Consider the following 23,439-nt stretch of genomic DNA (forward strand, 5'->3'; position numbering starts at 1 on the left):
TACATGAACTACAAAATAGGGAACTCAATTACCGTAAGTTACAGTAGATATTTTAAATTAATGAAATGCACTGGTATTTTTCACTGGTTTTCACTCACTCGATTATCTATATATTTTGTTGCTTGAATTGCATCATGGACCAGACTTGTGCAAACATAACTATAATATTCCTGTTTATTTCATGTTCAGCAAGTTGTTGTAAAACATTCCAAGCTCCTTCTCACTGGAACCACAGGACTCCACATCAGTGAGACAGGCCAGAAGAACAAAAGAAGAAAAAATACTGGCAAGGGAGAGCTCACAAAAACTGCCACCACTTCCACTTAAATTCCTATACTTGGAGTAGATCTGTTCACTGCAGCCCAGCCATAGCAGGCAAAGGCTGTGCTGCAGTTCCCAGGCTTATAAGGCAGAAGGCTGGGAGGTGATAAGATCTGTAGCCTATTATCTGTTTCTATGGCCTTTGTGGGCATAGTTAATCCTACAGTCCCCAGACTAGGGAATTCCTTCTCTGTGTGAGAAAAAAAATTAAAATAAAATTAAAAATTAAAATTAAATACCTTCCATTATTTATTTCTCACCAAATAAACAAGCCCCACAAAACCTCCACTTCCGTTCCTTACTATTGGTACACAGACACCTAAAATATATGACCAGTCACAAAATCTAGCAGTACTGAACATGCCAAACTAAGAGACAAGGTGGGTGAGGTAATATCTTTTATTGGACCAACTTCTGTTTGTGAGAGACAAGCTTTCATAGACTCATGGACTAAGACCAGAAGGGTCAATCATGATCATCTAGTCTGATCTGCACATTGCAGGACACAGAACTTCACCTCCCACTCCTGTAATAGACCTCTAACCTCTGGCTGAGTTATTGAAGTCTTCAAATCATGATTTAAAGATGTCAAGTTACAGAGAATTCACCATTTACTCTAATTTAAAACTGCAAGTGATCCGTGCCCAATGCTGCAGAGGAAGGGGGAAAAACCCAGGGTCTCTGCACATCTGACCTGGGAGAAAATTCCTTCCTGACTCCAAATATGGTGGTCAGTTGGACCCTGACAATTTTCACAAGACTCATCAGCCAGACACCTGGGAAAGAATTTTTCATAGTAACTCAGAGCCCTCCCCATCTAGTGCCCTTACCAGCCCAAGGGGGATATTTGCTATTAGCAATTGCAGATTGGATACAAGTCATTGTAGGCAGCCTCATCAAACCACCCCCTTCACAAATGTATCCAGCTCAGTCTGGAAGCCAATTAGGTTTTTCCCCCCACTGCTCTCCTTAGAAGGCTGTTCCAGAAGTTCACTTCTCTGATGGTTAGAAACATTTGTCTAATTTCAAGCCTAAACTTGTTGATGGGCAGTGTATATCCATTTGTTCCTGTGTCCACATTGGTGCTTAAATAACTCCTCTCCCTCCCGGCTATTTATCCCTCTGATCCATTTATAGAGAGCAGTCATATCTTTTGAGCTACACAGAGCTGAAGAATGTTGCAAGGAAGGCTCCTCCCCAACTCTGAGGGCACAAGGACACAGATGGTGCCTCTCTTCTCCACTCTCCCACCCCCACCATGGCCTTAGTGAAAAAGAACTCCACAGTGGAGCCAGCCAGAGACTCGTCTGGAGGAGCAGTAACAGAAGTAGCTACAGTTTTGACTGGACTTCCTCTGCTCTGTGCTAATTGGCTGTTTGCTCCAAACCTGCATCTCCTCATCTCAGCTTCACTCCACAACTGCCCCACTTCTCCTGCCCTGTCGTGCTCACTCATCTTCCTTTCCCTTTAGCTTATCCCCTCCTAACTCCCCTCCCCTCACAAAAAAGTCATGGCACGGAAGTGATGGCTTGTGCCATCACACTGCTTTGCATGTTATTCCTCCCCGCCCCCCACTCTCTGTCTGCCTGGCCTATTTAGACTGCAAGCTCTTCGGGGGGCAGGGACTGTCAACTACTCTGTACAGCGCTCCACTCTTTGTTGGTCCTTAGGCACTGCCATAATAAACATGATTAATAATACTATATATGCAATCTTGCAGGCATTCTCAGTTCCGAAGCTACTACCATGGTCTAACCATTTCCTTAGTACTGTACTGAACATGGGCATTTATAAAACATTCCAAGTTTCTGAAACTTTTTAGCAGCACAGAAAAGAAAGACAAGGGCATTTTTATTTGACTTTTGTTCACACAAACCTTTTTACTGAAGAGTGTTAGAATCATGCATGTTGACTGTTTTTGTAAAGAATAATAATTCAGCTGTAAACAGTTACAAACATAAAAGCTTAAAAAATACTTCAAACAAGAATAGGAACAGCAAAAAAGTTGAATGAGCATCTGGCTCTTTTCTTTTTAATAAAGAAATATTTCAAGTTGACATCAGTGCATATTAAGAAATAGCATACAATGCTCTGAACACCCAATACATGAGCAAATTCATAACAATTTTCAAAAATGTATAAACTAATTGCGAGAAAAAAATTGTGTAAGAGTAGCCAGGAGAATGACATTCAAAATAAACAGGCCCGTTGCTTTGTTTCACTGACTCAATTATATTCTAGATACTTTAACATGAGAGATCCAAAATTGTAGTCATTAGGACCTCCAAAACAGCAGTAATTCTGCTACAAGTGAGTTAAGCAGTTTGCATTTATTTTTGTTGTACAGTTAAGTGTTATTCTTAACTTTTGGACTGTTACATAAAATCATGACACAGTGAGGATTCATTGTAAATTTACATTTCATACGTCAAAGTCAGATTAACAGGAGAACACTGCGTTCTGATTGTATCCATTGGCCATTCTGTTGAGAACAGCACAAGCTGTATGATGCACATGGGAAGCACGTTTGCCTGTTACATAAAATGGCTTATTTTTCCATGGTTTCAGTACCTCACAACAATACTATTCTAAACATTGTTCCCTGTCATTGTTTTAAGATGGTTCATCAACACCTCCTGCATAAATGAATGATATAAATATGTCCAGTGACAAAATCCATTATGGAAGGATACAGAATTGCAAACTGAAAATTGTACTGCATCATTTTTAAGCTGGACTTGTAAATATTCTTCTATAAATTTTTTAAAAAAATATGTATTAAAAGCAAGCACTTGTTCAATTATTCTGACTATGATGGAATTTGAGAACAATGATAATTTCAAGATGTATATTATTATTTTAATGCATAAGGAGTTTATGCAATGTAAATGCCATTAAAGCTAATAAGAGATGCACATTTAAAGCTTGGAGAAGTGAGATAAAAGCATACTCTAGGTCTTGTGTTTTGATGCTGGGAGTCTGATTTCCTAATGGAAGAAGATAATACAGGATCCTCTTCTCTAGCTGGACCCTAGTGCAGATAGCCTATTCCCTGGAAAAGAGGAAATGGAATTTCCCTACGTAACACACAGGCACAATAGCCACGGGAACCATAGGCCTGCTGACAACAAGGGTTTTTAAAATGTATATTTGCAAGCAGGTGACATACTGGTCAGATATGCATTTCTTTCACAATTATTCTACTGTGCAAACCATATGTATCAACACCAAAATCTTCAATTCATCTGACGTGTACATCAACTAGGACACTGTGAAAGTCTAATGTAATATTATAACACTAAATGATTTCTTGACAATGAATATCAGGCTAAATCATAGATTAGCAGACAAAGGCACATGCTTTAAGTTTAGTAGGAACATCTAAAAAATCCTTGTTACCATAATATACACTCCTGCTGAAGTAATAGTATTACTATGTATTATACAGATTACTTCAATTTGCTTCGAGATAATGATAAGGGTAACAGGAAACTTCTGAATGTTCATACTGTTTATGGCACATACACTCTACAGTTCTATTAGCTGAGCTGAATCTTCAACAAACTATTGACGATTTAGACATAAGGTAGGCTACAATCTGGATAGGCCACGATTAAACTTAACATTTCATTATACTGCACATATTCTCTTCTGCACAAACATAGGGTGCACAAAATAAGCTGTTGGTTCAATAATATTAATTATAATTAAATGTTTTGCATATGTAAAATAATTAAATCAGGTAATAATGCAATGCAATCAAAAGACCATGCACTAGATAAACAAAACTTCTTCCCGATGAACAAAGGTTCTTAGGAACTTTTTCTCTGCCTTGCATAACATTTCATGATTTACGAATTTACTTGATCAGCTTCTGAGGAACATATTTAGATAAAACTGAAAAGCAAGATACTGAAGAACATTAGCTTTGCTGTTAGCTGTAATGCAGCTAGGATAGATATAACTGAGTTGCTGCAATGAATTGAAAAGTAACAAAAACTAAACATGAATAATAGTAGTAGAAGAATATATATATCCCCTAAATTAACGTTAGTAAATACATTCACTGGTCCACTTAAGTTATGTATCTATAAAGACATACTTCTACTAATCTTCAGCAGATACAGATGGATGTTCATTCATGGGGAAAGCAATGTGTAATAAAACTCAGTTTATCTGTCATTTTTACAGCAAAATCAGTAGCAAATTTGTAAAACTAAGTATATTTTCCCCAGACCAACCACACAGAGGTGTAAGTCAGAAATTCCAATTTATCCAATGTTCAATCAATAAGGCTTTATTTACATTTCTTTATAAATTCAGGAAAAAGTTTGGTGCAATGTGCAAGACAAGAGAGCACATTTCTCTCATTGGAGACTAGCATCTACTTATGCTTTAACACTAACCCAAAGGTAGCCAATTAAAGTCCCATATATCCATGTTTTTACGTAAAGTTTCCTTCCAGATTCTGTCAGAAGCATACTAGCAGTCAGGCCACCTAGAAACAGCAAGGATGGTAAAGTTTTCTTGAGACTTAGTTTGGAATGAACACATTTCCCTGGGAACTTGTTTCTTCTTTTAGAATCCTTTGCATCATAAAACTCTATTAGTAACCTGTGAGAGACAAATTCATGTGTTAGTTCATGTTTAATGCAGTTTTCTTTCATCTAATAATTTTATATCTTATCCTCTATTACCTATCAAATACTTACTTAGCAGTGCGTATAGCAACAGTTTTGTAACAACAGACAACATGCTATAGGTATATTGACAATCAAACAAACTTATGCTCTGTACCTGGGTGCTCAAACTTAATCCCTTAAAACAACACAAATGATTTTTCCTGTCATACAATTCTTTTCAATGTATATTACTGTGTCTACATTTATATTTACTCAGCACCTAGCAAAACAAGTCCCCAATCCTATAAAATAAAATAATATTTTATTGTCAATAATTCATAACAAAAGCAACTCTGTGAACAAAAGGAAAGGTGTCTGCATGTAACAAAACAGGGAAGATAATGAAGTCTCAGGAGACTCAAAGGATTTTGGAAATAAACACGAACATTTTATTCTTACATGTTGAAGTCAAAATGTCTACAGTGGCTTTATTGGCTCAGCAACAAAAACAGTTTCCTTCTACTGTTTTTGGAGAGTAATATTTTAGCATGTAACTAAATTCTGAAAATACTGAATGTTTCATATCTCTAAAATGCACATGGCAAGCAGTAATGTATCTAGGTAGGAAGGATGATCTAGTGAACAGGGCACTGAACTGGGCCTAGAGACCTCCATTCAGTTCCTGGCTCCACACACTTCCTGTGTAACCCTGCAGAAGTCACTTCTTATGCCTGTGACTCAGTTCGGTATCTGCATAATAGGGATAACAATACTTTCCTACCTCACAGGAGCGTGGTGAAGAGAAAATTTATTAATGGTTGTGAGATGCTCAGATACTATGGTGATGAGGGCCATATATATATATGCCTAGATCTACAGTTACCTTCCACATGGGCTCAAAGATCAAATTCATCGACCTCAATGAAGTTACACCAGGGACAATTATAGCCTTGTGAGTTTGAAATGGTATATATCCCTACAGAACCCATTGAGTCACAAGTGGCAGCCTTTCACTTATAGGATGTATGCCGGTATACAGAAGGTTAGGAACTCACTAGATGAATTAGTTATCACCTATTTATATCTAGGAGCAGCTGCCAACTGAGGAAACTCTGGCAGGCCAGTTCCTGCTGAACTATGCTGCATGGGAACAAGAGAGAATTGGAGGGGAATCTGAGCTGATGTGGAGGCACAGACCTCTGCAAGTATGCCAGACTCTCATGTGGATCCACTGTGTGTACGCGCCCCCATAGGACATTCCAATGTGGGAAACACCATCTGCCCCCATCAATGGAACAATTTGGGGGAAACTGGGTCCCCCAGCAGACCCCTACCATGGGGTTCTGAGCAGAGTGGGTGAGTTGGTCCATGGAAATGTTTAGGAGGTCTAAGACTGTTCATTGTGTTAATACTAAAAATAAGTTACTTTGAATCTTAAGTCTCAGCTGTGACATGACTATCGCTACTCACTTATCCTTTATTTCAAAGCGTTCATGAAGCCATCTTCTCATATACATCTGTTCTTCTGGAATATCTTTCAGTTCGATCCGATCAAGGTAAATATGAACTTTTGGGCATTCCTTACACAGAAACTCTAACAAACAAAAAAAACCACAACCAAGTCTTGTAAGTACTTTTTACATGGTAGAAAAAACATTCTCCAAATAAATACAAAATAATAAAGATAGATATAGAGCAAAATGTTCAAAATGTCTAAGTGACTTTGGAACCTAAGTACCATTTTCAAAAGCACCTAAGTCACTGGGGGAATTTAGGCTTCTAAGTGACCCAGGTGCTTCTGAAAATTTTATCCATTATCTTATCCAGTGTGGAAAACCCTCCAACAATCCATCAACCCAATTGTACAACATGGAGAAAGTTCCTTCCAAATCCCAGTAGTAATCAGCTGATGTTCTGTATTGCGAGATTTGATTACCTCTGTTTCAGCATATTTTATTACATGTTATTGGTCATAAAATTATCCAGCCTATGATTTTTAGATTTTGGTTTAAACTGTTTAAGATCTAATACCCATTTCTTGTCCCTTTTAAAATCAAAAGTTACAGATTAAAAAAAAAAAATAGCTCCCAGCTTGAAATATTGTATAACAAAATTCAAACTACTGTACTGTAACTTCCCTGGACATCTCTAAGAGGATGTGGGTTAGAATCAAAATAACCAATAATTTAAGTGTGTAATAACTAAAAATCAAATGCAGTCCTCAAAACATACACTTCTTCTGTCTTCTGTTAATTGCCAATAGTCACTGGGTTTGGTTGGGATTATATACCTTTACATTGTATAATGCTACTGATTTCAATATCAAGTCATTCCTGATAGAACAGCGTAAAGCGAGTGAAAATTCCAACCTATTCTTAGTTGGAATGGACTGTGTAGGATTGATAGTATCTTTTACTCCCAGATCAGGTATTTCATTTACTTAACGTACACTGAATGAAAATACTTCAATAAGATTCTGGGGAAATAGCTTGAGTGGCTTGTTATGCATCCTAAATCAATAAGTTACAGCCTAATGTCAGAACACAGTAATCATAGTTTGTTAAAGGAAAGTGAACTACACAGGACTTGGGTATTTTTTCCCTTTAGTTAATGTGGCTGTCTGAGATATATAAAGGACTCTTTTATACTGGCATCACCCGAGTCAAGTTGTAGGTGATGTTAGTTGTAGGCGGTGAATCTTGGCTTCTCTGTGTTCTTGATAGAGAACAGGGTATACTTATGTTTTTGTCTGATAATCAATATCATCTCAATGATGGTAAACTTGTTTTAAAATATAGTCACCTGGAGTTATTTCACCCCCGCTGCGTAGGAGACAGATCCTCTGACACCTCTTTACTTTTCTGTTTTTATAGAGAGCATTATATTGCTTGATTGTTGCTTCTCAACTTTTTTTTTCACCTCATATTTATGCTTAGAGCAGTTCACTACGCAAATACAAAGCCAATTATGAATAGAACTCTATATTTTCTGAACAGCCTAGTGGAAGCTATTACCTCAACTAAACTGTTTAAATTGTTAGATACTAACGGATCTTACATTCTATATTGGATTTTTTGTTGATATCACTTTGTGTTCATGAATAATGATGAAAATGTAAGTTTAAAAGGTAGTAACCATGGTGTCCCACCAACAGAAACCCTTAACACACCTTTTCATCCCGATGCTGCATTTTTGGGGAAGGTGGCAGTACCTCAACATTTGGACAATGTTAAACTTGAAAAGGGTCCAAAAATGCCTTTATATATTATAGACAGACAACAGATGGAAAACAGATGGCCACGGTGCATATAATAAGTGGCTGTAATATTACTTTGTGAACAGTGTAGCCATGCAAGATATGGGGTATGTTGAGGTATAGTTAAAACTTGAGCAAAGAGTCAGAGGCATATGCACCACATCATAGCCTGGCACAGCTGAAACCCATCCTTATTCTTGCACGACCACACCAGTATCTATTATGTGGTACCATGCTGCAAAAACTATACTTGCCAGATCTTAGTATTCCCTGACATTTTTTTTTTAAATGTGGGGATGGGGAGGGTGGACAATGAAACCACACATGACATCTTTATGTGGGAATATGAGATACAGGACAAAATTTTTAGAAAGTGGCACAGACTGTCTCTTTAGAGGAAAACAGTTTCTAAGTATTTCAATTTTCACACATTTAAGATTCTGAAATACTTTAACAAAACAAATGAGAGATCCATATCTTAGATTCTAATCCTGAAACTAATGGAGTGGGGATGCCTAAGAGTGCACAATTCATATTTTAAAACCAAAGGGGCTTTATCTGTGTCTTAATAAATGCTAATAACTAACTTTCATTAGGGAACAACTCATCCTCTAGGCAAGGGAGAGAAGCCTTAACATGGAACTTTCTAAAATATGCAAAAATGGATTATAGGAAACAAATGGTTGGAATGGTCGTATCAAAACAAATGGTCATATCAAGTCTTTTTTCAACTTGATTTTATGCAGCATTTTACCATATATACCAGAATTTCTCAAACTCAGGTCCCCAGACCCCTAGGGGTCCCCGAGGGTACTTCAGGGGGTCTGCGGTCCCCGCTGATCAACGCCTCCCCATCCCCCCCCATCTCCCAGGGGCTACTGAAGCCAAACCGGGAGATTTTAGGTGCTAAATGTCTGGCAGCGCAGCGGGGCTAAGGCAGGCTTCCTACCTGCCCTGGCTCCGTGCTGCTCCAGGAAGCGGCCGGCACATTCCTATGGCCTCTGGGGATGGGGAGGCACCAGGGGGTCTCTGCACGCTGCCCCCTCCCCAAGGGCCAACTCCACAGCTCCCATTGGCCAGGAACTGCAGCCAATGGGAGCTGCGGGGGTGGTGCCTGCGGGCGGGGTCAGGGCGCAGAGACTCCCTGGTCCCCTCCGCTTAGGAGCCGCTGCCAGAGATATGTGCCGGTCACTTTCCAGAGCTGCCCGAGGTAAGCGCCACCCGGCTGGAGCCCGCACCCTGAACCCCCTGCTGTATCCCAACCCCCTGCCTCAGCCCTAAGCCCGCACCGCATCCCACACCCAAACTCTCTCCCAGAGCCCACACCCAAACTCTCTCCCAGAGCCCACACCCTGCACCTCCTCCCACACCCAAACTCCCTCACAGAGCCCACACCCTGCACCTCCTCCCACACCCAATTCCCTCCCAGAGCCCGCACCCCGCACCTCCTACTGGACTCCGATCCCCTACCCCATTCTGGCGAAAGTGAGTGAGGGTGGGGGAGAGTGAGTGATGGAGGGAGGGGGGATGTAGTGAGAGGGGATGGGAAGAGCTGGGGCGGGGGTGTGGCCTGAGCAGGGGGGCTGGTGGGTCCCCGAAAAATTTTACTTCAAAATGGGAGTTCTTGGGTTGCTAACGTTTGAGAACCGCCGCTATATACAAATGTATCCATTTACCTTTAAAAGATATTAAAAATATTGTTCTGGAGTATGGTGGAACTTTTACAGTGTACATTTATCATTTCAAGTTTTATTTTATGATTTTATTCTATAAAGGAACAAATAGCTCTTCCCTGACATTTATTTATAAACAATTAAGTAAAAACAAACAAAACCCCAACCAGTCTAAAATAGCATTTCAAAACCATTGATAACAGCCATATGGCATTTTTACAACTATTATCAAACTCTGTAGAAGAATATTGATTAGCTCCCAATGTCATTGTAAAATAGCAAAGGACTATATTACCTCATTACTGTACTGATAACAAAAGGGAATAGAACATACGTAGATCAATAGAAGCAAACAGAAAAAATGTTTCAAAGTTTCTGCAGTTTTATCCATACAGCTAAACAAAGGAGGATTTGATTCCTCATGATTTGCTGCTCAAAAACAATGTGATTTTTTAATCAAACCTAAAAAGAAACTGTTCTTTCTTGGCAAAGAAATTCCATATATCTGAGCACCGATGCTGCCTCTCCCCAGCAAGTGCCAATGCATGTGTCCTAAACCTTCCTACCCATCAAGGTTTCCTCACTATGTAAACCTAATCCCTTCACTCATATCTGCATCAAACTCACCCTTGCAGCTGGATGGCCAGATTGGCCTGCATCCAAGGCTGCTGTGCTACTTTCTTATCTGTCGCTACAAGTGTTAAAAGATCCTTTCCCTCCCCACCCCAGTCCCCTTGCTCTCAGCCCCAGGACCATTTTTAAACTGCCCTCCAGTACATCTATACAAAATGCTCAAATGCAAACAATCATGCCAGCCACTTGAGCTATTTTTATTATGCTATTCATTTTAGGCTTTAATGTGACTAATCCATTTTTTTATTTTTTAGACATACAATGTCACTGCAACCACTTAAGTACACCAGTGGATAAGAACAATTTATTGAGCTGTCGCTTTTGAGAAGAAACAGATGGATTTTATCACTATAACCTCCAGAAATTTGTGGTAGTCCCATGACCCTTAATTTCACATCAGTTTAACTCCCAAAAGGCTTTTGTAATTAAGCTAAGAAACCTTATTGTAGCAATTTATTATGCACAAATTAAATTCAACTTTAGGGCTGTTGGCCCTAAAAACCAACATTTGACAGGCTTTGCAAATCTCGGATATCACCAGAATTTGTTACAATAAACAGGAGGAACAAATAAGTCTGAACTTTTCTGCAAAAGATACAACATAATTGAGAATCATGCACTGTATCAAACTTTTGATTAGGGACAACTTTAGTTATGATCATAAATCAAGAACCAAGTATAATATGTGTTAAATGAACATTAATAATTCACATGGGACCAAAATGTACTGACTCTCATATGGGAGATAACTTGCTAATAAAAGCTTTCAGTCTTACAAAATGATTTAGCAGCAACTTAAGATCTAAAAGCACAAAACTTTTATGATACTAATGACCAATCAAAGCAAGAGGAAGGAAAATATGGCAATTTACTATGTTTTAAGGGCAAGAATGTTAAATTCATTAGTACACAGTGAAATTCCAAGCCCAGTATACAAGAACGAATTCATGGTAACATAGCACACAGAGTTATAATGTATTATTTGGATTCTTAAAAACGTCACTGATAGTCTCCAAGGGACAATCAGATTCCAAATGTATTTCAGTCTTAAACAAATATCTAGTCAATGGTATTTCACTAGCTAGGCCTCCAGTAAAATTCCACCACTTTTTATATATTAATACCATATTTTCAAAATAGATTAACATTTTCAGTCTTCTGTATCAAGGAAGGCAAAGACGAGTCCATAAAAGATGAACTGCAAAGCAAAAACCAAACACTCCCCGAAACACAAAAACACTGTTTATATAAATATAAAACTTCCACTGAATGATGTATATGAAAAGCCTCAAACTCTTCTCTCTCCAGAAATTAGTTTTTTGTGGAATCATTCTGTCACAGATGGATTCCAAATAACTGTGTTTATTGACTATGTACAAATATACACAACCTAGCTACCTATGTACACTGCTGCTGTGACTGGGTTCTGGTGGCTTCTGCAATAGAAGACGGGGAGACATGTAGTGGGTCACCCAAACTATTTAAAGAAATATTACCCAATTTCTATACACTATATAGTCTTCCCCCCTTTGCATGAAAGGACATACAAAATATTATAAATGTATTACTTTATAAAGTACTAATACATATGCTACAAATTAAGTTTGAGAGGTGGTTAAAGACTTCTTTCTAAATAACGTCTCATAGGCATAGCAATAGTTTCTGAAAGTGCCTGCACTTTCTGGAATAGCTGTATCAACAGCATCTTCCTGTTCTGAAGTGTTAGGGTCGTTTGTAGAAGAAACAGGGACACGAGGCTCACTGGCACTATCACAAGTCACTGTCTGTAGCTGTACTGAAGGCTCAGTATTTTCAATAGGCATCACAAGTGTAGAATATCCTGTTGAACTTGTGCTCAAAAACTGGTTTATGTGACTTTTCCATTACATTTTTGGTGCTACTTCTACCCAATAAGACAGGGGACTCGTCTGTGATGTAATCACACTAGGCTTCCATGAATTCTTGGAAATTGCTAAGATTTTTTCCTCCTGCATGAAGGTGCGCAGTGGGACTATTTGTGGCCATTGGATCACACTGTTTCTTTCAAATGTCCTTCTGTAGATCAGGTTTTAACAAGTCTAGGTGAGATTTTAAATTATGACCCATAAACATTGTTGGTCCCTGATTTGTAGTAGCATGTACTGAATTCCTATAGGCCAATGGAAAATCTACAAACCTGTTTGCAAGCTACCTTTATCCAGGATTGTAGCATGAATCACTTGCTTGAGTATCTGAATAAATCTTTCCACTGATCCCTTTGTGGCAGGATGGTAAAAATATAATGTGACATGTGACAGGTTCAGACACAGAGACCCCCTTGGGACTGTCACCTGATGTGTTGGAATTACCTTTGAGGCTGTTTTCCTTGCCAGCTTGGGACTTCAGAACCCTGCCTTGCTGAGCCAGACACACTAGCCTGCTGTAACACAGACCCAGGTCTGGTCCATGCCCCCAAAGCTGAAGATGTTAACCAAAAACTGCTCAGCAGGTCACCTATCTCCAACACCGGACACCCAGTTCCCAATGGGATCCAAACCCCAAATAAATCCGTTTTACTCTGTATAAAGCTTATACTGGGTTCCAATAAGCTTCTTTCACAGACTAGACTCCTTCCTAGTCTGGGCCCAGTCCTTTCCCCCAGTACAGTCCTTGTTAGTTCCAACAGCCTCTGTTTTCCACTTAAGATGTTTTTCTCATGACTGCAGCCCCCTTTGTTCTGTTCCACTCCCTTTTATAGCTTTGACACAAGGTGGGAATCTTTTGTTTTTCTGGGTCCCCACCCCTCCTTCTAAATGGAAAAGTACCAGATTTAAGATGGATTCCAGTATCATGTGACATGGTCATATGTTCTGTGAGACCTCATTCTTCATTACCCTCATTTACAATCAATTGTCCTAGTCAATGGGAGCCATCAAGATTCTAAACCACCATTAATGGCCCACACTTTGCATATTTACAATAGGATCTCAGAGTTATACTTCATATTTCTAGCTTCAGATACAAGAATGATACATACATACAAATAGGAGGAATATATTCAGTAGGTTATAACCTTTGTTATGATACCTTACAAGAGACCTTTTGCAGAAAGCATATTCCAGTTACATCATATTCACACTCATAAGCATATTTCCATAAAACATATGCAGTCAACATGTTTGATACCATTTCTTCAGACAAACAACTGGAACTCTTTGTATGTGAACTGAGTTCCATTGTCACTTACAGTCTGTTCAGGAATTCCTGTCCTTGAAAACTAAAGTTTTAACACTTCCACTGAACTAGCTCAATTCATACAGAATACTCCAGGCAATTTAAAATGAGCATCTATTGCAACCAAACACATATGTCCCATAAATGGTTCGAACAATCTGTAAGGACTTGTTGCCACAAGGTAGTTGGACACTCCAAAGGATGCAATGGAGCATGTACTGAGTTTGCTGACAACCCTGACACTGTTTTGCCATTTTCACTATTTGTCTATCAATCCCAGGCTAGCACACAAAACTCCTGGCCAGGACGTTCACTTTTGCAATTCCCAAATGTCCTTTGGGTAATTCTTGTAGTTTGAGAGACTTTGGCTAAATAGGAATAACCACTCTAGTGTCACATATTATGCAATCTTTTCAAGCTAAGAAAACTGGACACAGTTATTTGTGTGCCTGAGTCCATCCACTCACTGTAACATCATGAACTTTAGCCAGCACTGGATCATTTTGAATTTCACATTGTATCATGGCATTTGTTACTGGCAAGGGCTCAATTTGTGCCATATAGAACATATTTACTCTCTGTGCCTCCACTTCATTATCCTTTCCTGCCACTTCTAATGGCAGATGTGATAAACAATCTGCATTACCATGTTGGCTGGTACCATTGAACTTAATATTGGAACAGTGAGCACCCAAGAATGTTGCCCATTTCTGTCACTGTGCTGCAGTGATTGCCTGTACTCCTTTTCTAAAAACTGAAAATAGCAGTTGATGATCTGTAACAAAAGTATATTGTTTCCTATAGAGATACTGGTGAAACTTTTTAACTCCCTAGACTAAACTCAGTCCTTCTCTATCAATTTGAGCATTGTTACATTCTGCTGAGGTAAGAGATCTAGAAGCAAAGACAATAGGCTTTTTCAGTATGATCTTCCATTACACATGAAATTACTGCTCCTATTCCATACAAGGAAGTGTCACAAGCTAAATTAATAGAAAATATGCCTTTAAGTGAGTAGGAACCATTTCAAATTATATGAGCTTCTTGGCTTCATCAAAAGCCTTGTTACACTGTAGGGACCAAAGCTATTTCTGTCCGTTGGGTCACAATTCATTCAGGAGATGTAACACTGTTGCTGCATGAGGTAGGAACCTATGCTAATAACTGACCATCCTCAGAAAGAAGTGTGATTGACACATTTTGCATTACAGGTGCCTTAAGGATAGTTTCAACTTTTTCTTGGAATTTACAGAAACCATCTTTGTCAATGATGTGGCCACTACATGCTACTGAATCTTTGAAAAATTCACATTTTCTCTTAGTTGCTTCAAGACCATACTCAGCCAGCCTTGCGAGTACCTTTGGGAGGTTCTCAAAGTGGTGTACAACACTAGATCCTGTGGCCAGTTAATCATCCAAACAACACTGAGTACTTGGAACACCCTAATTCCTGATACGGGTCTTGCTACTAAAAAGTGGGTGCTGACTATTCCAAACACTACCCTGTTATATTGAAATAAGACCTTTTGTGTGTTAATTGTGAGGTACTTCTTCTCACTGTCTTCAATCCCCATTTTTAGATAGGCTCGGGCTAGATTGATCTTGGAGAACAGCATACCACCAGTTATTGAGGCAAACATATTCTCTATTCTAGGTAAAGAATACTGGGTTAATGGTAACCTTGAAATGCTCACAGATAAGGACAGCCCCATTCTTTTTCAGCATTGACACAACAAAGGTGTTTCATTTGCTCCAGTTAACCTGTATACCTGGATGAGGATCATCACATCCTCAATGCCAATTGTTGCATCCTTGCTTTCAGTACAACATTAAGAATATGGGAAACCACACTGGCAAAGTTGGCATTCCACATAACCGTGTTTATTAACTACGTAAAACCAAAAGACCTAGGTACCTATGTTCACCGCTGCTCCGAGGGTTCTAATGGCTTCTGCAATTGAAGATAGAGGGCTACTAGAGAGCTCCCAAACTATTTAAAACACAATAACCAGTTCCTACCTATATACTACAATATATATCAATATCAGATCCGGATTTCCCCTTTAACCTTGAAGGACTTTGGCAATGTTTGGAACACACTGAACATGACATCACAGGAGGTTGAAATCTGACTTGAAGCAGATTTTATTAATATAAATAAAATTCAAAATGTATCCTTTTAGCAATAGAATATTGAAAGTTGTGGTATATAAGCCCTGCCTGTTATGGCGACAACTCATGTCAATAAAGCTCTTGTCCAAACTGCAAGTGTCATCCGTTAGTTATTTTATAATATTTTTTACTTTGCGGTTCATACAATCATTAGTCTAGACTGAACCTTTAGACTCAAACATTATTAATGGATTTGATTTGTAGAGTAAGACATACTATCTCACTGCTTTTTACTGTTTTATATCCAAAATTAGCAACCAATAAGTAAACCAAACATTAATTATGAGTGCCAGAGTATCTCTCAGATTCACATCTGTAACCATCTTGAATCCAGTTGACAGAAAACCCTTTCACTGCTGGTTCTAGTGAAAAATGGTGACATTCCATTGCAATGTTGGCTGTTGAAAGGCAGCAACCTTGTACAGGGAAGTAGCATTGTGGGGAAGGGGACATTCTGTCTGACAATCCAGGGAACAATTACTTGATTAAAGATAAATCCATCATGAAATTGTTAATCTCTTAAGGCCAAAGAAAACAGGTAATTAGAAACTTCTAAATTACAGGATCTCTTCAGGAAATTACATGTTGATCGAGGTTCCCAAGACATATAGATCTAGAGATGGAGGCTGTCAAATAATTAGATTTTGCTATTCTAAAAAGGTAAGTGGTACACTATGAGCACAGGAGATCAGACAGTTGAAAGGGCTAATGCAAACTGTTTAGCTGAAACAAGACAATATTTGACAGAGAACAGTAGTATTTACAGGGCCTTGTTCACTGAATAAACCCCTTCCATTCTGTCAGATAGACTGAAAATATACAGTAAATACTCTCCTCTAGTGTAGAGACACATTGTGAGAGATTTGAAGCTGCTCTGTAATAACATATGAATACTGTATGTTGGGCAGATTACTGGGATACTTACTGTGTGAATATACTGGTTTAGCTCAATAGAAGGCTGTTTGGAAAAAACAGGCAGGAAGGAAAAGAATAGCTCAAGATTGCCACCTCTTAACAAACATCATTCACGGACAATGCCAGAACTGTTAGCTTGATGTTTCTACCTCTCCTCCAGCAAACCTACAAAACTGATTCTGACCAGCTCCAGAAAAGGCCCAGGAACACAGAAGAACTCTGGCAAGGTTGAAAAGAGACACTCCCTGAACACAGGGGCAGTTGTTATTCCGGGGAACCAGCCACACACAGGATCCTGTTGGGGTGCCTAAAGAAGTCAGGCCTGCCTAGATTATCATCAGAGGATTATGAGCCTTTAGGTAAGACAGATGCGTGTAGACTATTGCTTTAAAATCCTTTTGTGTGGCTCCTACTGCAAAACAAAACATATTTGAGCGCGCAGCCCCACCCCCACCCCCCGGAGCACTGCTTTACTGCGTTATATCCGAATTCGTGTTATATTGGGTTGCGTTATATCGGGGTAGAGGTGTAATTGCTAAATTCCACCCAAGACAGGTAAAGGTATGAGGCTTCACACCGGGGGTCTGTCACATAAACTGTGACAGACATCAGACATGCCCAGAACAGCCTGATTTTTTCCATTAATCTGAATGGATTTTCTATAGAAAAGACTACCACAGGGTATATGCACACTCCAGAAATTGATATTATTGGGAAAGTATTTTATTAGATTATTTTCATATGACCAAATAGAAGCACATTATTCATTGTTAAACTGCTGAAAGACTTAGCATATGAATATTACCACAACACATTACTTTTGTTACGATCCTGAATGGCAAAAACTTAATGCATGTACCTAAATGTATGCATGTTAATAGTTCCATTTACATCAATGACATACATACAAGGATACCAGCATTTTCATTAACCACCAGGTTGCCGGAACTAATCTTTAACATATGGTTCTACCATTATGTCTCTATTCCTATATAGAATAAACACAGCATATTACCACTTAAGCTTTAATATTATCTTTTTACCTACCCCAGGTTAAAGCTCTGTTAATTTAAAAAAAATATTCTCCAATACCTCTCTCAGGGTAAAACTATGGTTTTTGTTTTTTAAAAAGTCATGTGATATGGTAAAATATAGCAAAACTGACATTCAAGCTAAAAGTTTCTTAAATGAAAATTCCTCCCGCATCTTTCAAGTGGAAAGTTTACACCAGGAAATATGAGCATTATTTTTATTTTAGCTTGTACATATTCATGGGTTGTTCATGGCATCTAGTTATCTAGTCAGATTTAAAAGCCAGCCACATACTCAGGTCAATTACTTTCTGCAGCACTGAATTCCACATGCCGACAATACGCAGCATCAAGAATGGTAGTGTCTTCTTTACTTCCCCTGCTCTAAATTCATTGTTCTTTGATTTTTGCTAAGTGTCCCTTTGCTCTTTTATATTAAGGGACAGGTTGAAGTGATGTGGCTTGATCATTTCTCACTATGAACATCATCATTCCAATTAGCTATTCAAGCCCCTCTCACTCTTCTCTTTAACAGGTTAATACGTCTAGTTTCAGATTCTTACATCGTATCTCTAGCTATCTCGATTACCTTTCTTTGGAGCTTAAGACATAAAAGGTGAAATAAAATTTGGACAGTGCTCCTGATGAGGATTATTTTCTATATCTCTGATTTCTTTTTATTGCCGCTGCACTCTGGCTAACCCACTATTACCTCCTCAATATGACTATTTCCTATCTGTTAGCCATCTCTTAATTTACAAGATATTGACCATTAATCCATAGCTATTCAATCTTCATTAATCATCTTTTGAAGGTTTTAATCTAAATGCTTTTGAAAAATCCAGGAAATTATTCTCACTGGGTTACTTATCTACCATTTTATTAGATTGTACCAAAAATTTAAGGATTAAGAAAGGCATCATTTTCCTTCAAGGATGTCAAACTGGTTTAATCCTTTCAGGTTATATTGATCAAAATGCTGCAGTAACTATAAAACAAAACAAAACCTTTCAGACCATGTTGTCTGGAACTGCGATAGGGCTGCCAGTAATTCTCAGGATTTCCTTTGGCTCCTTTAACACAGAGTCTTTCTATGTCACTTGCTATTTTTATTCATTGTTTATCATTGTCAGATGCTACTACTTCACACTTTATTTAATCTAGAATCCCCAGATAAATACCATCTGCTTGTGTTAAAAACCCCAGGCAGAGTATATAAAGATGCAAATATGAATTTAGTGTTCATTGAAGTACCAATGACAACACTGGAGTCTAACAGAGATTATTAAAAATAAACAGGTAACTAGCAGTGCAGGCTTCCCCACACTGGTCCACCACCAAACTTTCTCATCCCTTACTAGGAGATACCAACTTTAGAGGTGTGGGAGAAGATAGTTTTGTGAAACCACCACTTGTTTGCACTGACTGCTCCAGGCAGTGATGTGATGTCCCCGAGAAACTTGATTGAGACCACTCACTCATGTCACAAGAGGCAATGAATAACCAACAAATAGAAAGAACTTTCAGTCAGTGATTGGGGTTGGATGTGATGCAGTACGACAGAGGTAAGGAGCCCTGCACCAACTCTGCTATAGTTAAGATTAAAACCAGCTTTATGTTTAAAGCTCAACTCTTCTAAGTACTCTAAAATCTGCGTGGTTACTCAGATTGCCTTTAAATTTTGTGTGCCTCATGGGGGCATGGGGTTTGGTCAGTGATCCAAATTTGGGGCTATTTAAACAAGGAGTTCTCAAGACATAGCCCTGGAATCAAACAGCTTTTCTTAAAACTAACATGTTCTGGCAGCAAATTTTTGTACAGATACAGATCAAACCAGGGCTGACATAATCACACGAGGGTCTCAAGTGCTTGTGAGCGACTCCAATAGAGTGCATGCCATCCATTAGCCTTTAAAATATTATTAGCCAAAGAGTTTAGTTATTTAATTAGGCACTTCAACCTTTGCAATGTTTGGCGTTGCACCAAACAGATTACACTGAGCATACACAGACAGAGGAGCCAACGGGATTTAGTGCTGAAAGTTTCACATCAGCTAGATGGCTCAAGATGAGCAGTACTCCTGAAACTGGCACATCCAATGAGTGTCAGTTTGAGTACCACCTCAAGCAGAAGGCATATTGCTAAAAATCTGTCTCTGATGGGGTGTGTGTGGGTGTAATCAAAGTATTTTAGCAAAAAAAAATTAGACATGCAAATGCTTGCTGGAAGGGGAGGGGCATTTTATAGATGGGAGAATGGGAGCAACAGGGGTCAGGGGGGTTGTGCCTACCTCAATAGGAGGCGGGTGGAAGAGGTGAGGGACACGGGGAAGGGAGTGGCAGGAAGAGAATAGGGGCAGGGCTGCCTCACACCTACATTCTCGCCTTCTGAGTGTGGGGCAGGATCTGGGTGGGTCTGAGCCCCACTCACTACCTTTATGTGTGCGCCAGGACCATCTAGGAGGGTCACAGCCCCTCTCCCTGCTGAGATATGAAGACCTTGCCTCTCTGGGGGTGTCTGAACCCCATTCCCTGTGCTCCTGTGTGTGTGCCAGGATCTGGGGGGTGGGGCCTAACCATTTATGTCCCCCTTCATGTGAGCCAGGTACTGGAGAGGACTTGCCTTTCAGGGAGTGGGGGATGGGCTGAGCTGTTCTTCTCATCATCCTTCCCTCCAAAGTGCTCTTTGATAACTGCCCTTCTGGGGATGTCTACTCCCATGTGTGTGTGCCAAGATCTGGGGACGCCCTGCCCCTCTGGGTGGGGAGTTACGAACAAGCATGCTTGGAGCATGCACCAAGAACACATTGCTGAGACTGGGGTGAGGAATAGAGGACAGGTATTCTTGGCACAATTTTTAAACTAAGGTCTGAGGGAAAGCTGACAGGGGTGGAGGAGCACATGGCTCAGACAGAGACATCCCTTAGGGAAGGATTTATTAAAGGAGATACTCTATATCCTAGTAAAGAGGAGAGGACAGACGTTGATAAAGTACAAGTAGGAACTGAAGAAAAATACTCAAATGAAAAAGAGTCCCATTCCATTACATCACATGAAGGCAGATAACTAAATATAGACAAATTTTATAAGTGCTTGTATACAAATGCTAGAAGTCTAAATACTAAGATGGGTGAACTTGAGTGCATGGTATTAAATGAGGATACTGATATAACAGTCATCACAGAAACTTGGCAGAACAATGGGAACACTAATAACAGAGTACAAAATACACAGGAATGACAGAGTAGCTGGGAGTGACACTGTATGTTAAAGAAAGCATAGTCAAATATAGTACAAATCTTAAATGAATCAAAAGTACCATAGAACCCCTATGGATAGAAATTCCATGCCTGAAAAATAAGAATATAGCAGTAAGAATACACTATTGACCACCTGACCAGTATGAGGGCATTGACTGTGAAATGCTCAGGGAGATTAGCGAGGCTACAAAAAAGAAAACCCAATAATAGGGGCTTTCAACTATCCTCATACTGGGTACCCCTCACCTCAGGACAGGATGCACAGATAACATTTCTAGACACCATCTGACTGCTTCTTGGAGTAGCTAGTCCTGGGACCCTCAAGGGGAGAGGCAATTCTTGATTTAGTCTTAAGTGGTGCACAGGATGGGGTTCAAGAGATGACAATAGCTGAACCACTTGGCAATAGTGACCATAATGTAATTAAATGTAACATCCTTTGGGGGTGGGAGTGGGGAACACCAAAGAAACCCATCACAATAGTATTTAATTTCAAAAAGGGAAACTATACAAAAATGAGGAAGCTAGTTAAATGGAAATTAAAAGGACCAGTCACAAGAGCAAAATGCCTGTAAGCTGCATAGAAACTATTTAAAAACACTATAATAGAGACGCAAATTAAATGTATTTCCCAAATAAAACAAAAAATAGTAAGAGGACCAAAAAATCCTACCATGGCTAAACAAGAGAGTAAAAGAGGTGATAAGAGGCAAAAAGCCATACTTTAAAAATTGGAAGTCAAATCGTAGTGAGGAAAATAGAAAGGAACAAAATCTGGCAAGTCAAGTGTAAAAGTATAAAACAGGCCAAAAAAGAATTTGAAGGGCTATTAACAAAAGACATAAAAACTAACAGCATTTTTTTTTAAGTACATCTGAAGCAGGAAGTCTGTCAAACAATCAGTGGTGCCAGTAAACCAGGGGTTCCCAAACTTGGTTTGCGGCTTGTTCAGGGTAAGCCCCTGGTGGGTAGCAATACGCTTTGTTTACCTGAGCGTCCGTAGGTACGGCCGCTCGCAGCTCCCAGTGGCCGTGGTTTGCCATTCCCAGCCAATCGGAGCTGCAGGAAGTGGTGGCCCAGCCCGCGCCACTTCCTGCAGCTCCCATTGGCTGAGAACGGCGAACTGTGGCCACTGGGAGCTGCGAGTGGCCATACCTGCGGCCACTCAGGTAAACAAAGCGTCTTGTGGCCCGCCAGGGGCTTACCTTGAACAAGCCGCGCACCAAGTTTGGGAACCCCTGCAGTAGACAGTCAAGATGCTCTCAGAGCACTCTAGGAAGAAAAAGCTGCTGCAGAGAAGCTAAATGAATGCATCAGTTTTCACTGCAGAAGATGTGAGGGAGATTCCATACCTGAGCCATCTTTTTAGGTAATAAATCGGAGGAAGTGTCCCAGATTGAGATGTCAATAGATAAGTTTTTGGAACAGATTGATAAATTAAACAGTAATAAGTCACCAGGACCAGATGGTATTCACCCAAGAATTCTGAAGGAACTCAAAGATGAAATTGCAGAACTACTAATTGTGGTATGTAACCTATCACTTAAGTCAGCCTCTGAAACAGCTGACTGGACAGTAGCTAATATAATTTTGATTTTTAAAAAAAGCTCCAGAGGCAATCCTGGCAATTACAAGCTGGTAAGCCTAAATTCAGTACCAAGCAAATTAGTTGAAAGTAAAGAACAGAATTATTAGACACATAGATGAAAATGATAGGTTGGGGAAGAGTCAACACAGCTTTTGTGAAGGAAAATCATGCCTCACCAATCCATTAGAATTCTCTGAGGGAGTCAAAAAACATGGGGACAAGGGTGATTCAGTGGCTATAGTGTACTTGGATTTCAGAAAACCATCAACAAGGTCCCACACCAAAAGTTCTTAAGTAAACTAAGTTGTCATGGGATAAGAGGGAAAGTCCTCTCCTGGATCAGTAACTGGTTAATAGATAGGAAACAAAGGGTAGGAATAAATGGTCAGTTTTCACAGTGAAAAGAGGTAAATCGCAGGGTTCACCAAGGATCTGTACTGGAACCTGTGCTGTTCAACATGTTCATAAATGATCTGGAAAAGTGGGTGAACAGTGAGGTGGAAAAATTTGCAGATGCTACAAAATTATTCAAGATAGTTAAGTCCAAAGCTGACAGTGAAGAATTACAAAGGACTCTTATTTAAACTGGGTGACTGAGTGACAAAAGAGCAAATGAAATTCTATGTTGAAAACTGCAAAGAACTGGGGGTCACCTGATGGAATTAATAGGCAGCAAGTTTAATACAAATAAAAAGAAATACAGTAACTCCTCACTTAACGTTGAAGTTGTGTTCCTGAAAAATGCTACTTTAAGCG

General features: G+C 39.4%; 1 protein-coding gene across 2 annotated transcripts in view; it reads right to left on the reverse strand.

Moving 5' to 3' along the window:
- Positions 1-2,321: 2,321 nt before the first annotated feature.
- AGPAT5 (1-acylglycerol-3-phosphate O-acyltransferase 5) overlaps positions 2,322-23,439 on the reverse strand; it is a 142,548-nt gene continuing 121,430 nt past the window's right edge. For both annotated transcript variants that reach the window (XM_024222876.2, XM_024222808.2), the window contains 2 exons: positions 6,414-6,537; positions 2,322-4,935 (listed from right to left, as the gene is read on the reverse strand). In XM_024222876.2, the coding sequence (XP_024078644.1) occupies positions 4,710-4,935; positions 6,414-6,537 (350 nt within the window). In that variant the 3' untranslated portion in view covers positions 2,322-4,709. The remainder of the gene's footprint in view (positions 4,936-6,413; positions 6,538-23,439) is intronic.

This window comes from Terrapene carolina, unplaced genomic scaffold (genome assembly GCF_002925995.2).
Source record: "Terrapene carolina triunguis isolate 2854851 unplaced genomic scaffold, T_m_triunguis-2.0 Scaffold42, whole genome shotgun sequence".
NCBI classification, from domain to species: Eukaryota; Metazoa; Chordata; order Testudines; family Emydidae; genus Terrapene; species Terrapene triunguis.